The sequence below is a fragment of the Mixophyes fleayi genome, chromosome 10, assembly GCF_038048845.1.
Source record: "Mixophyes fleayi isolate aMixFle1 chromosome 10, aMixFle1.hap1, whole genome shotgun sequence".
NCBI lineage: Eukaryota > Metazoa > Chordata > Amphibia > Anura > Limnodynastidae > Mixophyes > Mixophyes fleayi.
The window spans coordinates 96799303-96811680 of record NC_134411.1 but is presented as its reverse complement, the minus strand read 5'-3'; the positions used below and the strand labels follow the sequence as shown (position 1 = coordinate 96811680).

At 45.6% G+C, this 12378-nt stretch overlaps 1 protein-coding gene and 1 long non-coding RNA gene across 3 annotated transcripts in view; one reads left to right on the top strand and one right to left on the bottom strand.

The window, feature by feature from the left end:
• Nucleotides 1-12378, top strand: part of LOC142104523 (uncharacterized) — a 412155-nt gene that overhangs the window by 291726 nt on the left and 108051 nt on the right. The window lies entirely within an intron of this gene.
• URI1 (URI1 prefoldin like chaperone) overlaps nucleotides 1-12378 on the bottom strand; it is a 63419-nt gene that overhangs the window by 8602 nt on the left and 42439 nt on the right. For both annotated transcript variants that reach the window (XM_075189239.1, XM_075189240.1), the window contains 5 exons: nucleotides 4816-4907; nucleotides 4641-4701; nucleotides 1448-1625; nucleotides 512-755; nucleotides 208-350 (listed from right to left, as the gene is read on the bottom strand). In XM_075189239.1, the coding sequence (XP_075045340.1) occupies nucleotides 208-350; nucleotides 512-755; nucleotides 1448-1625; nucleotides 4641-4701; nucleotides 4816-4907 (718 nt within the window). The remainder of the gene's footprint in view (nucleotides 1-207; nucleotides 351-511; nucleotides 756-1447; nucleotides 1626-4640; nucleotides 4702-4815; nucleotides 4908-12378) is intronic.

Sequence of the window (12378 nt, the reverse complement as noted above, 5' to 3'; positions counted from 1 at the left end):
AACAGAAACACAACAAAACATACAGACGTGTAAAACGTGTCTCTTCCTTCATTCCACAAGTGCAATTACAAGACAGATAAATGTACAGAAGCCCCTGTAATTACCATGGTGTTCACAGAATCAGACAGCAAGAAGACAACAGTATTTTATGTAAATGGGATAGCGTGATACAATACTACAGAACTACAGCACAGACGAGGACTCTACCTGTAGATATCTGCTGGGGTCTTGATAACCGGCAGTTCCGGGGCAGAGTGTCCATTTCCATTACTGTTTTTTCTTTTCCTTTTCGCTTCTTCCTTCCTTTCGCTGTATTTTAAAGTAGTATTTTTTCCAGTGTTTATTCTCACCTGAGTGAGCAAAAATAGAAATAAAACGAAATAAAACATACTGAAAACCCCATGAAGTGAAAGGGGGATATGACGGAACAATGGAAATGGATGAGGTGGTTGAGAAATAGGCAGCGGGATCTTGTCACAGTAACGGTTATAGATATTTGGGGACCACTCACCCTCTTTGGTTCAACCGTATGGAAGAAGTGTATGGTGGCCACCGCAGTTCTACAACCAGAGTCATCTTCCTCATCGCTGTGATGAGACATCGACCCGTTGACACGAGCGGTGTCCAACGTCGGCTCCGGTTTCATACAATCGCCCTGAGCGCGACCATCTTGTTCCACAATCAGATCGGTCTTCAAATTTGCTTCGTTTTCCTCAGAACATGACACGTTGGTAAGCGGGTGAGTTTCAGCTGTTCTGTAGGTAGAAGAGATCAATACAAATTCTATTGGAAAATGGGCATTGAAAAGATATTTAAGTATATTTCAGATATATTAAGCGCAAAAATAAAGATTATCTAATGAGCACAGCAAAGTCGACTTTTTAATCCAAGGTTTCATCTGTTATACTAGAAGATGTGTCACAATTACTAAATGAAAGTCAGAGGTGGACAAAAATATGTAGAATTGAGGAGAGGGTCAATTCTAGGAGCCAGCGGTAAATATTAAATTGTTTGTACATCCTTATAGGAGTAATTTATGGGCCTGTACAGGTAATTTTTCCTTTCTAGCTTAGTTACATGGCTGTAGAACATTTAAGTGTGTCATCAGGCCGAACTGTTCCTTATTGTTGACCTTTGATACGACACTGGTCTGCTCTACTCTCTACATTTGGTAGGACTGTATCCAGAGACCAGCTCTGTGACCGAGACCAAGGTAACTCCTGCAAAACTTGGATTTCAGTTTGAACAGTCTCGTAGAGCGTTTGTCATCGCCTGGATTAGGCAGTCATTTTTTTTGAAGTAGCGACATCTCTGTCTCCTCGTGAATCAATAAGACCCATTCTCTTGAATGCATCCTATCAAAATGGCTGCCACCACTGTGTGTAGTTGATACCGCCAACTATCCCAATACCCCCCCACAACACTCTGCAACTCATAGGAAACTTACTCTGTCAGCTCTCCCAGCATCTCTTCTTGTTTCTCCAGCTCCTCCAGTCTCGCCCACAGCTCTGCATTGTCTATGAATCCATCTTTAGATCCTCCGGTCCCTCCTTCCCGAAAATCCACATCCGAACTGTCTGCGGCCTTTGGTTTGGAGTGCGGTCTGTGAGCGGTTCTGTGCTTACCTGCACAGAAACGACCCAATGACTAGGATTCCCCGGGTGCGTGGGTGAGACAGATGCGTATACGGAGCTGGTCAGTGACTAGACGGAGACTGAAGCACAGAACAACACCTAGGCAGCTGTACAACTCTCAGCAACACACTGCTCAGCCGCTTTCTAGAACGCTGAACCTTTTACTTCATGTCTGCAGCTGCAAACTGTGCGTGTTAAAAATATCTCCCGTAAAAATAAATGACACAATTAACCCCCTCCCCCCCCAGCATTCAAAGCTGGCAGGATGTCAGAAAACACTTCGACGTGCGCAACACTAACAATCCTACATTTGCATTAAAGCGTACATATATATATAGCGCCGCAATAGTATGCAGTGCTGTACAGAGAATATTTAATTCTTCACATTCGTCCCTGTTTAAGTGGAGCTTACAGTATATCAGTATTAATGTTTTATTTACATAGCACTAATCCTATTGTTCAGCGGATATGGTATGGTTTTGGAGTGTGGGAGGAAACCCGAGAACCCGGAGGAAATCCGTGCAACATGGGTATAGCATATACAGACCCCACACAGAATAAACCCTGGTTGGAATTCAACCCATGATCCCAACCCTGTAAGACAGCAATGCTAACCACTGTCCCACCAGGCCAGTCCTCCTACTAGTTCTAAAGCTGATCTTTAATCAGGCCGAACAATCCCGTCCTCAGCCCAATAAACATTGAATACCGACAAGGAAGCCACTTGACAAGTGTTGAGATCGGGAAGTCTCCAAGGCTGCCTGATGCTCATACAATAACAAATGAATTAAATTAGTCTGTGATTTCATCCTAACAGTAATGAAAAGGTATCGGGTAAACAGGATTTGTTTCAATAGGAACTCGTAACATTCACAAATATATAGGTGACCAATATCTTATCCAAACCCTGACAGACCTGGAGATGTTTTACATTGTACGTACACTCGCTACGCAGCCAGGTAAACGTTACAGCTACAACGGCTACACACAGGAAGTCAGCGATCCACAGGAGTAAACGCCTCCCCCACTTATAGAACTTTATCGCAAATATCTTAATTTCTGATAAGTTCCCGAAACTTTTACATTCTAATCTGTGGCTGTAATGTCTAGTTCTCTCATTTAAGGGCAACTTGCACTGTAGGGTTTAATGTTCCTTAAGTTGGGGTGTAAAAAATAAAAAAAGATTAATGGGACAGCTGAAACATGGACATAAATATACACAAGGGCCCCATAAAGACCTGCAATAGACTATGAAGTGTTACTATGAGCAGAGGTCGGGAGGGAGCCTCAAACCTCATTCCCTTTTTTTTTTTGCTGCCGTGATTATGCAACTCGTTTATTTCTATTGCCATCTAAAATCTTTACTCTCATTACAAGTATCCAGCTCTGGTGATAGACGACGCAACACAGAATCTTCTCTCAGCTCCGCTATGAATTTTAATCCCTCTTAAAACAATCGGCCTTGATGGCAGAGAGCAAGAGATCAATGCGGCAAACAGCGTCGGCTGACATCAAAGCAGCCGGCGTCGCAGGCAGGACATGAATCAGAAGCACGTGTAGGACGTGTATCCCGTTCACATGTCCCACCGCAGAGCCGCCCAACGCTCCCCAAATTCCAGGGCAGGGGCTGGGGTTTGCCCCGATTTTTAAAAGATTGCTGAAACGTACAATACAATCCCTTATTCTTCCCCTTTAATGTGATTCTTATCATCTATCTTATGTTCTGGTTTTGATCACTTGATTTTAATGGATATGAACACTCCAGATTAATTTAGCCGCAATAACTCCGTCAACAGCGGATATTTAAATTATTGAAGAGGTGTAATAATAATGCAAAAAAAGTCAAATTCAGTAAACATGATAGCGGCAATTATAGTGCTCCGAATTAAACGATTTTAAGGTGTTGGCAGGTCCCCTACTGTATGTAAACGTATCAGAACTAAACAGGACGTACTCACATATTCTGCTGTGCCACTGGTTCGTAGATGGCCCCCACTAAGAGCTTTCTCCCATTGTTCTCTGGCTGGACCAATATGCACTAACATCACGCTCCTATTGTCTTATAGAGTGTAAGCTTGAGGTCAGGGCCCTCGAACCTCTCTGTCCGTCTGTACTACTCAGTATTGTTTTATTACAGTGTTTGTTCCCAATTGTAAAGTGCTACGACATATATCAATAAACGTTTCATAATAATATATAAATCTGCTTATCTCCATACTATGACGATTCTGAACACAGGACACGGTGTAGAAAGAGTTTAGAAAGTGAAAGGAAACGGCCGATTGGTTGCTCTGGGTAAAACCACCGCTCAACAAGGAATATCTGCAGAACAATGTTCATTAAAGTCAGTTCATCGATACAAATGTGAACTGAAAATTCCGAAGATGAACATTCCAAGGAGGAACTAACCTGAGCCTGGGATGTTGTAGGTGTTGTTTCTCTAGCCGATGCCACTACTAAGTCCCAGTGTAAATGAGATCAATCCCCCCTTATCCACCTTACAACAGCTACGCAGGGCTTCAAACCACGGGCTGTGTCCTACTCCCAAATTCAACCCCCCCTTCCCGGGGGTTCATCTCAGTTTCCTCCAGGTGTTCTGGGGTACTCCGGCCACCCAAAGATAGACCACTGGCTTAAGAGGCTTTTGCCTGAAGAAAGTATTGGTGTGTGGGTGTGCGCACATCTGTTGCAGCGGCAATTAGATTGTAAGCTCCACTGGGACAGGCACTAGAGATCTCGGATTGCACAGCGCTGTGGAATATGTTGTCACTATATAAAGGATGATAATACAACGCATAAAGCGAGTGAGGGACGTCAACTCGTTTAACTCTTAAATGCCAGTACCTTTTTCAATAAGGAATAATATGTACTCTGTTGTACTAGGTCCCTAAACATTACAATATCACCCCGTTCTGATATACAATAGGCTGAATATTTAAGGCAATAATGAATATAATATAGTAAATGACCAGAAGGGACAACAGGCCGGTATAAGGGGTGCAGTACCTTTCGTGGACACGATTTCCTCATTGGCTTCTTCCTTGATATCAAATAATTCCCCGGATTCCTGCAATAAAAAGCCAGAGATTGGTTATCTGCCCATTAAGAGGAGGCATCTCATACACTCTACACTGACTGTCCCCAGTGTGCCCCACCTCTGCCCGTGGGCCCCAGCTCTTACATTGCCCATTCTCTGCAGGCCCTTCGTAAACTCCACTTTGGACTCAAAGTTCTTCATGACATCCTGCAAATCCTCCCGTGCTTTCCTGACATCTGCAATAAGAGAGGACATGGGTCACCAACATGCAATAACCCACCAACGCTGCAGGTAATGTTAACGCACTTCAAATGCTGTTGCCAGCGGTCCCCAATTCCCAGGAACAATCCCTGGATATAAAACTTTCTCCCTTGATATATCCTTATTTTTCAATTGTAACCAATTGCACAATAAAATGTTAGATGTGATTTTTACCGTCATATTCTTAGGTTTTAGAAGTTAATACTGATCGAAAACAAGTATTTAAAAGCCAAAAAGGATACTACTATAAAACAACAAATATGACATGATAGGAATTACAGTGCGCCCAGGGTCGCCAAAACGGTATCTTGCTTTACCTGCTTGAAAGCACATTTCTAAAATGTTGGTGACTATGGTTAAAGCGAGGACAAATCAAGATCCTTTGGTTACATTTAATTAGCTTTCTTGTTCAACGCCCGCTCTACGTCATTAGGCACGGTCTTCCCACCCCAACTGGTTTTCGGAAAAGTCATGCCGTAATCCAATGGTATTTTTTATATAAATGATATGAGTTTGATATTTTAACCAATTGTCAATCAAAAACAAAACAAACACAAAACTAGGTCAGTGTTTCCCAAATTCAGTCCTCAGCACCCTAACAGTGCAGGTTTCCAGGTGAGCAGTGATCTAATTATACCACCTGTGGATCTGTTACATTGTATCAGTCAGTAATGACTACACCTGTGCTCCAGCAGGGAGATCTAGAAAACATGCACTGTTAGGGCTCCCTGAGGTCTGGGTTTGAAAAACTCTGGAGAATAATTTCATTTGTTACTTGTTAAACTAAATGTCAGCTCCCAAGATGAACGTTATGGCTCCTTGCAGATCAGTTCAGAGATCTGCGCTCTGGCCGAAAACCTGGCTGCTTACACATCCGTGGCAAGAGCATGTTTAACACATTAATCTCATTCCAAATAATGCTCGACGACAAAGTAATATTCGCAGCTCTGTGAAACATTACATTTTATATTGTAGCCGATATAAACAGTGGTTCAGAAAAAATAAAACGGGAGCCCAACAAACAACTCAGAAAGTACATACAAACCAGATTATCCAACATCTTTATTGGATGGAGTTGAGAGTTTGGCTGTAACTTATTGAAAAATGCAGACTGCTCCCCAGACAAATGATAATGTCGCACGTTAGAAATACATTTCAATTGTGTATTTGCAGATTTTGTGTAAACATCACACTTTCCTTCTCTCCAGCAAACAGTAATCTTTTTATGAAACCGAAAACAGGATTTGTCCCTGCAAAATAATCAGCAATGGAGGTGCCTGATTGTAACGCTGCAGTTTGGGAATTGTTTATTCTGTGTATTATGTGTGTTTTAAATAGAACAATTTTTAGAGTTTGCATTGGTTTTCTTTCCGTTTATTATTCTGAAAAGTGTTGTGTCTGGGATTTACTTCTAGACAGGGGCTCAGTGGGGGAGGTGCCGTTTCACATGACCTGTAGAACCCCCAGCACAATAAGTAGGAATAAGATGTGTCTGGATGTTATAAAGCACTGACAGAAGATGGAAATGAAATGTTATCAGCCATCGTATGCTCAGAGGGGCTCTCTGTGTTGTTGTTCTGTGGCCCGCCTGTTGCGGTGGGGCATTCACCTGTGGACCCCAGACGGCTGCTCCTGATCTAATCAGAATGGGAGCAGCTGACCTCTGCACACTGGGAGGTCACATGGTATAACCGGAGGAGTAGGAGGAGGGAGTGCACAGTGCAGGGAGGTCACATGGTATACCTGGAGGAGGAGGAGGACCCTGTGCTCACCCTCCTTCCTCTATGCGGCCCCTCACTGGCTTAAACTGTTCTCTCATATTAAGTGAGTACAGGGAAGTACCCCATTGGTGGCAACATTCCTGATGCCCCCCATCCACCTGCTGTGTCACACACACTTCTACCAAGCCCACATTCCTGTCCACAAATCAGGAGACTGTTAACAGTCATGCCCTTGGATCTTTCTCAGGTTCCCCCGGTGGGTACTACACCTGTATCACACAAAATAACAAAAAGTGGAGCTTGATCTATAATAATATAGGGTGGGGCATAAAGAACTGTTCTCTCCCGCTACGTGAGAGAGCAGCACAAACATTGGTAAATACATTTCTGAGTTCTCCAGAACTCTTTGTGTGGTGTCCGTATGCTATGCCTACGTGCTAACAGGTAGGGCCAGTGCCCCCTACGCACGAGGCGCTCTCCCTACGCACGAGGCGGTCCCTCTGTCATGAGCGACTCTCCCTACGCATGAGGAGCTCCCTCTGTCACGAGGCGCTCTCCCTACGCACGAGGCGCTCCCCCCTACGCACAAGGAGCTCCCTCTGTCACAAGGCGCTCTCCCTACGCACAAGGAGCTCCCTCTGTCACGAGGCGCTCTCCCTACGCACAAGGAGCTCCCTCTGTCACGAGGCGCTCTCCCTACGCACGAGGCCCTCTCCCCTACGCGCACGAGGGGCTCCCCCCTACGCACAAGGAGCTCCCTCTGTCACAAGGCGCTCTCCCTACGCACAAGGAGCTCCCTCTGTCACGAGGCGCTCTCCCTACGCATGAGGAGCTCCCTCTGTCACAAGGCGCTCTCCCTACGCACAAGGAGCTCCCTCTGTCACGAGGCGCTCTCCCTACGCACGAGGGGCTCCCCCCTACGCACAAGGAGCTCCCTCTGTCACAAGGCGCTCTCCCTACGCACAAGGAGCTCCCTCTGTCACGAGGCGCTCTCCCTACGCACAAGGAGCTCCCTCTGTCACGAGGCGCTCTCCCTACGCACGAGGCCCTCTCCCCTACGCGCACGAGGGGCTCCCCCCTACGCACAAGGAGCTCCCTCTGTCACGAGGCGCTCTCCCTACGCACGAGGAGCTCCCTCTGTCACAAGGCGCTCTCCCTACGCACAAGGAGCTCCCTCTGTCACAAGGCGCTCTCCCTACGCACGAGGAGCTCCCTACGCACGAGGCGCTCTCCCTACGCACACGAGGGGCTCTCCCCTACGCACACGAGGGGCTCTCCCCCTACGCACACGAGGGGCTCTCCCCCTACGCACACGAGGGGCTCTCCCCCTACGCACACGAGGGGCTCTCCCCCTACGCACACGAGGGGCTCCCCCCTACGCACACGAGGCGCTCCCCCCCTACGCACACGAGGGGCTCCCCCCTACGCACACGAGGGGCTCCCCCCTACGCACACGAGGCGCTCTCCCCTACGCACACGAGGCGCTCCCCCTTACGCACACGAGGCGCTCCCTGTCACACACTTCTGTTCGCCATGTGATACAAATTACGCATCACCTATTCCTGGGTTATCACAGGAAACGTTCCCCACTCCCATTAGTGCAGCACAATATATTAACACCACATACAAAGTGATGTAAAGAGCTTTTAATATTGTCCCCTGTACTGTAAAACGCAGCACATATAAGGCCTCACATTTAGGGTCCTCAATGTCTCATGTCCGTCCAGTCTGTGTCCCCGTCTTATGCTGAATGGTTTCTGTGCACCATGCGATTTGTTCTGTTAACTGCATCCATGTATTCGTTATTGTGTACCCATGTACATGTTATGTCTGTTTCCTTGTATGTCATGTTTGTACGGTGCTACGGAATCTGTGGCGCCATACAAATAAAACAACCGTAATAATAAATGTTGCTGTATCGCGCAGGCGCAGTAAAGACTCTGGGTCAGAACCTGGAGCCTTCATTAGAATGAGCCAATCGCTAGGACAGCCTCCTTTTGGACGCGCGCCCCAGACATGACGTCAGTAGTCAGTCATCTGTCATTGTTGTGATGATGGTTGATACTTAAAGGGGCAATAATACAAAAAAAAATAAAAATCTTATGAGCCTTTGGCTACAGGCTTTCACTGGTATTACTGCAAATGCGCTAATCGTGCGTTATATCGCACATGAATAGCGCATATGTGAAAGAGCTGTAACCAGAAACTCCTTCCTGGCCCCAAGGCATCCACAGGACAGTCCCAGCAGCAATAATCAGAATCACCCGCAGGCTGGGTCCATGCACTGACGGAGCCATCTCTCCTCCGAGCGCAGGACAGTGATCCGCAGCCCTCCGAGAACCAGAGAGCCCTTCTCATGTGTTTTCTTTCCCGTCTGGTGCACTAATTCCAGCCATGATTCCACCCTATTGAGGTCACCGACAACAATACCACCAGATGCTCCCAAAACCTGCACCCCCTGATTAGAATTGTATCAGTAGCATTGATTTATACAACAAAAAAAAAAGCACCAGTCAATTTTGTTTTCCCATACAGCCTTTTTATATAAAAAGACACTGGGATTTTCCGTATCGCCTCTTCTTAATTAACATAGCAAAAAACCTAAGCATTAACAAGATCTGGCAGGGTCCAAAAATACACCGAAGTCTGCAATCATCTCGATAAAGCGACCGGCTTATCCCGACGCGCAGACAGCTGTTGTAGCATCGAATGGGTTACATTAAAAGAAAGGGAGAGAAGAGAAAAAAGGAGGGGGGGGGGGGAGAGATGGCATTAACAAAATGAAAATTACGGTGTAAACAGTTCATAAAATCTCACAGCCCTGATGTCGTTGTAGATCATTAAATTTCTGCAACAATTAGACCTTTTCTCACGGCAGCAAATTGGACCGGTTGCCATGGCAAATCCGAGCCCTTAAGTCATATATCTTTGATTGCAGAAAGGTCAGACTCAGACAGCCTAATAACTCAAGGAGCTGTTTGACAGATTTCATTGGTGCATGGTCACATAACAGCACAAAACTGTGTCGGCAGTTGTTAAAAGCGGAGGGTCAGGGAAAAGGTTGAGGTTGTGGAATGTTTTCGCTTGGCTGAGCCCAGCTAGATAATGTGTCTAACCAGCTTTAGATCTAAAGAACATTATTTTAGGTAGGAGGTCAAATCAATAACTTTTTTTTTTTTTTCTTTTTTTTTCCATTTCTCCCTTTTTCTTTCCCCAAGACGACGGGAAAATATTAAAACGTGGAACATGATGGGAATAGTGGGCATGTTGCTTAATTCTGGGGAGGGGGCCGCTGTACCGTAATGTCATCGGCGGAAGCCTTGAATTGACAATGTCTTTAAAATTCATTGCTGGTGGCGAGAGGATGGTGTTAAATCACCGGTCTGGAGATATTGTCTGGTGTGGTTAAGAGAAAAGGGTTACATGGCTATAATCCAGCGATCTATGAGAGCAATCATACCAGTTACAGTCTAGAACGGCTAGTGCAGTGACCCGCGGGTCCCTGCTGTGGAACTACAAGTCCCAGTGAGCCCAGTCGGCCTCTGGACAGAAGCGTTTGCTGCTTCTTGTAGTTCCACGTCAGCTGGAGAGCCGCAGGTTGTGATCTAGTGTCGCTTCTGGGTATATCCGTTTTAATGTAAAAAATGTGCGATGGGAGGGGAGGTTGCTTATTGCACACTGCCACATCTATGATCCATCACATAATCAAAGTCACAGATTTGAATAAACTGTCCCGTTAGCAGCATTGTAAAATTCTGAGATTTTTTCCCTACCTGCTTTATTATTAGTTCAATAGCACCAAGAGCACTGTACAATCAGAGGGATGTATTCAGTCAAACTTGTCCAAGTAGAGCTTACAATCTAATTTCTCTAACGCACACAACGGCGCCAATTCCTCTCAAAAATGCACTTTTGTCTTAATCAAGATATGTTGATCATGGACACTACTCAGGATAGAAGAAGATAAGATAAGATAAAGGTACAATCAGAGTTAAGTTTTTTTGTTTGGCTGGTGAAACTATGCAAGGAGAGGAGCTACCATTGAGCTTCATCAAAAAAAAAATTCTTTAAAAAAACCCCAAAACTAAAATAACACTCTGGATTCCGTCAGTAAATGTGTAGGCATCATTGGTACCAGAGGTTTGTCTAGCCTTGGGGTAGACAATTATTAATTACAGGTGTCGGCGTTTAACACTGCAAGTAGGGTTGCCAGATTGGCCAGTCATGGACGACAGATTCGTGCTGTAAGCCGGCATTGCAATCAGTACAGATACAGCCTAACAGCAAACGTCTGTACTAACTGCAATACAGCCTGTGTGTCTTATAAGCGGCTGGTCTGGTAGTGCTAGCCTTCTGTCCCAGTGACAGTGACGTGATAGGCTGCAATCTCATGTCTCCTCCCACAAAATGATTGCCTGCATGGCGAGCATCAGTGATGTCGCTAGATCTTAGTGACAGTATAGACATTACTCAGTGGTTAGCACTTCTGTCTCACAGCACTGGGGTCATGAGTTCGATTCCCGACCATTGCCTTATCTGTATGGAGGTTGTATGCTCTTCCCATGTTTACGTGGGTTTCCTCCAGGTGCTCCGGTTTCCTCCCACACTCCAAAAACATACTGGTAGGTTAATTGGCTGCTATTAAATTGGTGTGTGTGTGTGTGTGTGTGTGTGTGTGTGTGTTGGGGAATTTAGACTGTAAGCTCCAATGGGGCAGGGACTGATGTGAGCGAGTTCTCTGTACAGCGCTGCGGAATTAGTGGCGCTATATAAATTGATGATGATGACATCACTGCCTGCATGACGTGCCTGAGTGATGTCACAACCCCCTAGTGAATTGCATGCAAATGAATATTGGATCGGCCACACAGTGTCTCCATTTCTTACACTGTGGTCATGGGGCAATGACTATCTATATTTATGGGATAAGTAGTAAATAAAATAGCAATATCTGAAAATCAGACCACAAACACCTAACTAACTTATAGACCTAGTGCTCTGTGAGAGTGGGGTCATATCGGATATTCAGTTATTACATGTAACCGGCTCCGCTCCGAAACAGAGGTGACGGAGGATTCTGGTGCATGGATGGGGGAACGTGCTGAATGTACAAAGATTAATGACATAACCATGTGTGGGCGCCCGTGCGCACATCCCCCGCCAACGGCACATATGGAGCAGAGAGAGGAAATGCAACATGCTTAATACATAGGACCCACCCTATCAGCGCCCCTTACCGCAGCTATAAACTGCGACGGTCACTTGAATGTAATCTCTTTTCTCTATAAAATGACATCCGTATAAAGTTGTGATTTAAACCAGATTAAAGTGGATTCAAAAGGCTCAAGTCCCGTTTATCACACGTTGGACCATAAAACAAACTCGTCCTGCATTTGTCATTTTCAGAAAGTGCATCCCAGCAGCCGGCCTACACCCGTGTGACATTTATGATATATGCATCTTAATGAGGGGCTTCTTTTCTTTTTATTTCCAGCACGGTCTAAAAATCAATAAAATTAGAGGCTAGAGCCATTTACATACTTTAACCGCCCCCACCCATCTCCCCATTCGGATCTTTCAAAAATATCAATACTTGAGCAGCAGAAGCCTTGGTCTGTTCTAAAGTGGGAGGTTATTAAAAATGCAGCTGACAGCTGTTTAGCATTGCAGTCTTTAACCTCTCCCCTGCCAGTCTGGGTGGCGGAGACGTGGTCTAAAACAGGGT